The 8487-nt window shown below is 40.4% G+C and overlaps 1 protein-coding gene across 1 annotated transcript; it reads left to right on the top strand.

Annotated features, from left to right (window-relative positions):
* The first annotated feature begins 3425 nt into the window (after positions 1–3425).
* On the top strand, positions 3426–5352 carry slc35d3 (solute carrier family 35 member D3). The gene is made up of 2 exons (XM_067983854.1): positions 3426–3861; positions 4616–5352. The coding sequence occupies exons 1-2, from the start codon at positions 3426–3428 to the stop codon at positions 5350–5352; spliced, it is 1173 nt and encodes a 390-aa protein (XP_067839955.1).
* Positions 5353–8487: the final 3135 nt, after the last annotated feature.

Raw genomic sequence — 8487 nt, 5'->3', positions numbered from 1 at the left:
AAAATTGCATGACTATGGGGAAAGAGCAGGGGAGTGGGACTAATTGGATAGCTTCTCCAAAGAGCCGGCACAGGCACGATGGGCCGAATGGCCGCCTTCTGTACTGTATAATTTTATGATTCTATGATTCTATAATGCATCGGGAGAGGTGCTAACATCCAAGATCAGGTTGCAACAGGTCATATTCTTTAACTCCTCCTATCATTCACTCTCACAATTTATTTATCTATCTCTGTCGTGCTGTTTTTCTCACAATCTCACTCCATTTTTTCTCTTTCTCTCTCACATACACTCACACAAACACTCTTATACACACCCTTACTCACATACACCTTTACACACACTCTGTCTCTCTATCTGTATCTCTATTTTACACCATGTCTGTATTTCTCCCATCTCTTTTTCTGTCTGTATTTCACTGTCTCTCTCATCATCCTCCCTTCTGCCTTCTCACCATCTTTCCCCTTCCTCTCTTCTGTTTCTACTTTCCTATTTCTCTCCTGCTTTTTTGGATTTGTCTATTTCTCTGTCCTCTTCTACAACTATCTCTCACTTGATCCTGTTCTGGTTCTCCCTGTCTTTGTCTCTTTCCCCTCTTCTGCTTCTCTCCTCCTGTCCTTTTCTGCTTCTGTCTTTCTTTTGTTCTTCTATTCCTTCTTACATTTCGCTGTCCTTTTTGACTCATGGGAAGTGAGGAATCTGGTCAGGGCTATGATCTGGCCATTGCAATTGGCTGATGTGGGAGTGAGCTCCGAAGTGGCCATGTAGATTTTTTAATTTGAAAGAAAGATACAACGCATACTAGACAGAGAAGATTCTGGAGGGAGCTAGAAGAGGCAGGATGCACTATTTCGACAAGCTTCAGGCAGGAGTATGGAGCCATCTACTTTGCAAATACAAGTCGAAGGTAAGTATATTATTATATATTGGTAAATTAAAACATGAGATAGAGATAGATAGATAGATAGGTAGGTAGATACATAGATAGATAGATAGATATTGGCTGAGGACAAAATCAGGTTCCCCGCATTCAAAAATTCTGTGGAGACTCTCTGGCAGCTCACAGATGGTGAATGAACACTTGGGTGAGTTACTGCAGTGCACTATACCCTGGCAAGGACTCAGGGAGAGGAGGAAAGACGTCAGTGAGAAAAAAGAAAAAAAACTTAATGGAATCCTGAGCTATTTTGAATAGCAAGTTCAATCAACTTTGAATGTAATTTTAGCAAAATTAGGCCCAAAGAAATTTTTCATTTGAAAGTTATTGATTTACAAAAAGAATGTTAAATTTAAAACTATTTTGTAAAGAATAGTTTTTCATACCTGCTGCCTTCCAGCTCAGATTTCCACCATAGTATATTGGAAGGAACGGAAGATAGCACCTAAACAGGAAGCAGCATATCTTGAAAGATAGTGAAGTTTTACAAACTGGATTGTGAGGACCAGAAGCAGCATAATAACTCAGAAGACAACACAGCACACTAAAGCCCTGAGATGTGACACCCTTCTCCAAGAGGCTGTCTCATCCCAGTTTGAGTTCCCAAGGAAGGCTGTGTAAATCCAACCTAAGTTGTCTTACATGCTTCATCTTGCCTGAATATCCAGCATGTGTCATCAAATAGGAGTGAATAGAAATGCTGTGCTGGACAACTGTTCATTTCAGAGCTGGCTCAAACTTGCTGTGTATAAATATGAACACCCAGCTATTTGTAGAGCAAAAAAATTAAGGAAAAATTAAGAAAAAGTTTGACAGAGTAGATAAGGAGAAACTGTTTCCACTGGCAGGTGGGTTGGTAACCAGCGGGCACAGATTTAAGATAATTGGCAAAAGAAAAAGAGGGGAGATGAGGAGAAATGTTTTTACACAGCCAGTTGTTATGATCTGGAATGCACTACTTGAAAGGGTGGTGGAGGCAGATTCAATAATGGCCTTCAAAAGGGAACTGGATAAATACTTGAATGGAAAAAATTTGCAGGGATATGGGGATGGATGGGGGAGTGGGACTAGCTGGATTGCTCTTGCATAGAGCTGGCGTGGACTCAATGGGCCAAATGGCCACCTTCCATGCTATAACCTTTCTATGATTCTATTTTCTATGAAATGCTTGAAAAGGGAAATTTTGCAGGGCTATGGGAAAACAGCAGGGGAGTGGGACTAATTGTATAGCTCTTTCAAAGAGCAGGCACAGACAAGATGGGCCAAATGGCCTCGCTCTGTGCTGTAAATTTCTATGATTCTATGAAATGCATGAAGAGCGCTATAGAAATACAGGCTGGGGAGAGACAGGAAACTCCGGAGCTAGGCAGTACGGCTTTAGGCATGCCAGAAAATAAAAAGCGAAATTTGAAAGGGAGCAGATATTGAATGCTGAGTAACACAAACAAATGTAACACCTTAATTCACAATTTTTTCGTCTTGTGATGAGCAGAAAAACTTTTGGAGTCTGACTTTGTCGACCTTCATACAGTAAAAATTGTGGGATCTTAAACTAAATTCGCATTTTGAGTTTGTGACATTTGTACTTAGTTGTTTTCCGTGTTTGACATTATTCCAGTTACAAAATCCTTTTATAATTTCTATAAGTTAAATGTGGATATAAAATGGTATCTTTGATAGAAAATGTACTATTTTCTAGCCGTTGCCATTACCTCAGCGCTTCTTTATAGAAATAAAAACAGGAAAGGTTGGAAATACGCGGCATTAGCAATGAACATACAGCTGTATATGTCCAAATCCCTAGCTGCTCCCACCGCCTCTTCAGTCGACATCAGTGAAGAGAAAACCGCAGGTTAACATGTGCGGCGAAGACCCTTGATGAATGTCTAACAGTGTGTTTGGTTCACCCACAACACTTGTACATACTTTTTTCCCCCTACATTTAATTAAAGAGAAGTGTAATCAGTCATTGCAAGATAGGTGTTGCTATTGAACTATTGCACAGAGGACGATTTGTGTGTATCATTTGAGAGTTTGGTGCACTTCGAGTTGGATTTCATTAATCCAAATGATAAGTTATTTAAGTAGATTTTATATCAGAATTTTAGACTGGTGCCTTGCTGGCTTGTTACACACTGACACCCGCCCCCCCGGCAGTGACTCACCACCAGACCTACAATACAGCGGCGAACAGAAATGCAATAAAAACTACTTACATAATTAAGTAAATGGAAAAGTGCTTATCCAACTGAGATTCCATGCGTCAGCAGCTCCGGACCTTTCACATTTAACTTTGCAGCAGTTAATAAAATGTTCAATTGATCAGTTTCAGCCCACTTCGATACTCCCCCCTCCCTCTTTAGATAAATGAATGAAAGTTTTAAAGCAGATAGCGGGCGGCGCTGGATATCAGAGAGTCGGTGGCGGTCGGCACCGAAAGGCAAAGCTGATGCTGAGACCGTTTTATTGTTTTAACAACTGAAGAACCATGCAGTTCTGCAAGGGTCGTTCGCTTGGCATTTCGGTGGCGGTTGCCCACGGAGTATTCTCCGGATCTCTGAATATTCTATTGAAACTCCTTATTTCTCGGTACAATTTTATCTTTTTAACGCTGGTCCAGTGTCTCACCAGCAGCACCGCCGCCCTGACCCTGGAGGTTCTCAGGAGGCTTGGTAAAATAGACGTGCCGCCTTTCAGTCTAAGTTTGGCGAAAGTCTTCGCCAGTATCACGCTACTCTCCACTCTCCAGTCCACTTTGACCCTGTGGTCACTCCGGGGGCTCAGTCTTCCCATGTACGTTGTTTTCAAGCGCTGTCTACCTCTTGTTACTTTAATAATAGGAGTTTTTGTTCTCAAGAATGGCGTTCCTTCCATCGGTGTCAGTGCAGCGGTCGTCCTCACTACCTGCGGAGCCGCGCTGGCAGGTCAGTATCACTCGCCATCCCTCCCTAAGAGTTGGGTCTGTCTTCTCTCTCTGATATCCCCCCTTTGCAATTGTACAAGATACATGTTTTTAGTTTATTCGTGTGGGCGAATGGAAATTAAGTGAAGGTTAATTGGCAACCGGTGAGATTTGCACCAAAAACTTTGGATTGGTGCATTTTTGCATTGCAGCAAAATTATAAAAGGGATGAGAAATCAACCAGATTATATAGCACGCGATCAGATCAAGTTCTACCTTTTCTATGCGTCTTTCTGAGCATAAAAATGCAATCTAAATTCAGACTAAGACAATTTCTGAGGGGAATGTAAGAATTTCCAAACTTCTTGAGTTTTCAAATATAATCGTTACATATCTATCCATTCATCCATCCATATATCTAGCCATTCATCTATCTATATATCTGTGGCTGTCCATCAAACTATCTATCTATCCACCCATCCTTGGTCAAACGTTTGAATATACAAGACAGTAATACACCGCTTTTTAACCTTTTGGTTTGCTCTATTTTAACCTATTACTAAATTCCTGACTCGACATTTTTGTTTCATATTGAAGTTTCTTTAGGAGACGACCCCCCGTTCATTCACTGGATGGATTACATTTAGTAGATTTGCCCTAACCTATATTGTATTTTGTGTTTTATCAAAGTGTACTCGTGTAAACAGTACCAGTAATAGTTATCGGTACTATGGGTATTTTTATGACGAGTCTTTTTTTGTTGTTGTTTGATCTAGGAGCCGGTGATCTTTCTGGGGATCCAATCGGCTATGTGACCGGGGTATTCGCAGTGCTGGTGCACGCTGCTTATCTGGTGGTGATCCAGAAGGCGGGCACTGAGCACTCCTATGGACCCCTGACTGCTCAGTATACCATCTCCGTCACCGCCTCGCCTATCCTGCTGCTCTGCAGCTTCGCCAGCCTAGATGCTATACATATCTGGTCATTCCCGGGCTGGCAGGACCCTGCCGTCGGCTGCACTTTCACCTCTTGCATCCTGATCGGCTGCCTCATGAACTTCACTACCTTGCACTGCACTTACATCAACTCAGCGGTCACTACCAGTTTCGTCGGGGTAGTGAAGAGTATTGCCACCATCACCGTGGGCATGTTGGCTTTCAAAGACGTGGAACCCACCTCCCTATTCATTGCCGGCGTGGTAGTGAACACGGTGGGCTCCGTCCTCTATTGTGTGGTCAAATACTTCGAGACAAGGCAACAGGCCAAATACGATGACTTGGAAGAACTGACCAAGGAGGATGAGGAGGAGCAGATCGAGTATCCCACTGTGACTCCTCAAATACATGAACTGCAGGAATATCCCAATACAAAGGTTCTGGAGAATGGAAGCGTGCCAACAGCATCAGGAGTTCCCCAGAACAACCCACTGACTGAAAATTATATCGGCGTCTGGAGGTTATTAAGACACTTACGGGTTTTCAGGAAAGATCCTTCAGTTCAGGAATCCCAATAAATCAAGACCTCACATTTTTGCTTTGTGAAGAGCCGGTTATTATTATTTAAAGGAGTGCTAATTTGTAACAGCTAAAGTCACTTTGATCTCACTCCTACTCACCACCAGGCAAAACAGTATGGTATTAATGTCAAGAATACACTTCCAGGATTCTGCACTATCATTTCCCAGAGTTGAAAACTGAGTTTAAATAACTTACTCTAAATTATATTCTTAAGAAACATAAAATATATCTTTATGATTATGTACTGTTATTTTTCTGGTGTCCACATAGCCTTACATGATAAACTCGGAGTGATTAGATCTCTTCAGTGAGGATGCTATCCCAATTACAGGGAGCATCTTTACTGTACCTCTCCGTCTTGACACCTGCTTAAGCAAAAAAAGTGAAAGAATAAATCCCCCACCAATTCCCAATATATAGTGGGAGTATCTTCACCACATTGACTGCAGCAGTTCAAGAAGAAGGCTCACCGCCACCTTCTCAAAGGCAACTAGAGATGGGCAATAAATGGTGGCCTTGCTAGCGATGCTCTTATCCCCGAGAATATTGAAAAAATATTAGTAAGTAAAGAATGCAATGGAGCGATTACAAACCAGCAATCTCATTTTGAGATTTGGGTAATGGTTATACAATATCATCTGAACTCCTTGATAAGACTACTGTCTTACCATCATACCAGGTATCTGTTATTCTCCATTTGTACTTTGCATAAATATAGTTATGATTTACAGTAATAATGTCATAGAATGTTTCTAAATGAAACTGAAGATTTATTTGTCAATGGGGACAGGCATACTTAAGAGTTTTTATATTTAAAAAAATCTTTATTCACTACCTTTATTCATCTTCTGTAGTCTTTTCCTTTCTTTTATTTTGTTTTCTAATTGAAAATATCTGGAGGTCAGGCGAATTAGGTTAAGATTTGCAGTCGTTGTCTGAAAGAGAAAGATTAAACTGATATTCTTACTTTTCTCATATAATTTTACAACACCAAGTTATAGTCCAGCAATTTTATTTTAAATTCACAAGCTTTCGGAGGCTACCTCCTTCCTCAGGTGAACGATGTGGAAATGAAATCCATATAGTTAGTGTGTTTTCTCATATAGTTAGTGTGTTTTCGCTCACTATAAGAGCTCCGATCACTCCTGCAACGTATTATCAAAACGACCGCTATCCCCCTGTGGTCCCGAAGGGGGCGAGATTATACTTGGAGGAAATGCAGCACCAGCTGAAATAATTTTAATCGCACTGCATCTCTCTGTGTCAAATATAGTTCCAAACCACCCATCGGTCAAATAAACCAAAAGAACAAAACGCGTCGTTTTGAGTGTATTTGGGGAAATGTTACTTTTTGAAGAGTAAAATTTTCAAGTAAATTATGTGAAGCTTAAAGATAAATGTAAAAGATAGTTTATAAAAGGTGATTATAAAAGGATAAGAACCAAAGGTGACATGAGGAAAAACTTTTTTACACAGCGAGTGGTTAGGATCTGGAATGCACTGCCCAAGGGGGTGGTGGAGGCAGATTCAATCGTGGCCTTCAAAAGGGAACTGGATAAGTACTGGGAAGGAACAAAAATTGCAGGGCTACATGGAAACGGCGGGGGAGTGGGACTAGCTGGACTGCTCATGCATAGAGCTCGCGCGGACTCAATGGGCTGAATGGCCTCCTTCCGTGCTGTAATGATTCTAAATTTTGTCTACACTGTATGCCTGCATGCACATATGAATCAATGAGTAAAATAGTGACTACTCCATGTGCAGTGTGGTGAAAAGACAAAGTGAGTGAATGAGAGTGTGGATGTGATTATCCACGTACAAATGTGGATTTGTGTGTTTGGTTGAGTTGAATCTATAAGCGAAATACGCGTGAAATAGATCTAAAAATATATTTTGATTGCCAATATGCACTACATTGACAAAAGTCAGCTTTTACGAAATGGTTTAATTTGTATGTGGTTTCCAATTGTAATCTTTCAACTATAAATTCTTTCTGATATTTTGACATTTATTTTCTAAAGGAACTACCTTTTCAATTATGTTGTCAACAATACACAAGTTGCCTCCAGTGTTTTATTACTGCACACAAACTGTGCACAGGTTAGAGTGTTATTTTTAAATTAGACATTATTTATGGTGCTTTAGATTGTATAGTTCTCCTTTATAATGTTCGCTGTTATAATGCTGACGAATGTTATTCTTTACTCATGCCAGAAATAAAGCATATCTGATCCGCAGGTGAAATCTCCTTTCATTAGCTGGACCTGACCTATTGGTCTTCACTACTTATTAGTGGATTTCCTCTGCAGAAAAAAATAAAACATAATTATGTTTCACCCATTCGTTTCTCTTGAATCATGCTTTACATGTGGTGTATTTCGTGAAAAGGTAGTAGTAATTATAGCTTTTTCTACCATATTTCTTATAAAACACCCTATATCCTTTGAGCAGCTAATGTCCTGAAGAGACCCCTGCTCTGTTACATGCAGCATTAGCATTTCAAGTACCAACACTCGCAAATTCTTCATGTCAATTTATGCATGGAAACTAGAAAAGGGCTTGTGCTATATTATTACAAGATACACAACTTTACAAAGGGATTTAAAGAACCAGGGGTGGGGATAGGAGAGACGATAGCAAAAGAACAAAGTAGGAAATAAAGTGATTAGTTGAGGTCTAAGCCAGGTGAGATGAATAGGCTGTCAAGGAAGACGTGCTCATACTTAAAAGTAGGTCCAGGAGTGACACCCAAGACCCATAAAATTCTGGGAACCTCACATATGGTACAGAGAATGGAGAAGATATGTCATGATTGGTCTATTTATAACACTTGCAGGTTATTAACTAAAAAATAATTAAAATGAGAATGTTTCGAGGCCTCGCGGTTGCTAAAACAAATCAAAGCTGTTTTGCGTTTTCACCGTTTCATTTTGAGATGACGTCTTTTTGCGTTTAGTTTGTGTTTACCCACAAGAGTTAGATGTTATACAACCTGATGGGTGTTACATGGCTAGGACACACTTATTGTCACAAAGTCATGGGGCTACAAGGATGAAGCTCGAGCAATTTAGAACATCAAACCCAGGATTTCGGGATTTAATCTCGCCGATCGCGGGTTGCTATTTCCCATT

Source organism: Heptranchias perlo, chromosome 5, assembly GCF_035084215.1.
Source record: "Heptranchias perlo isolate sHepPer1 chromosome 5, sHepPer1.hap1, whole genome shotgun sequence".
In the NCBI taxonomy this organism is placed as follows: Eukaryota; Metazoa; Chordata; class Chondrichthyes; order Hexanchiformes; family Hexanchidae; genus Heptranchias; species Heptranchias perlo.
Note: the sequence above shows the minus strand (reverse complement) of the source record. Positions and strands in the feature narration are given on the sequence as shown.

Bases quoted from the DNA above. Each gene is read 5' to 3' on its own strand.
- slc35d3 (XM_067983854.1), top strand. From the start codon at position 3,426: ATGCAGTTCTGCAAGGGTCGTTCGCTTGGCATTTCGGTGGCGGTTGCC. The intron at 3,862-4,615 runs GTCAGTATCACT...TGTTTGATCTAG, and splicing joins CTGCGGAGCCGCGCTGGCAG to GAGCCGGTGATCTTTCTGGG.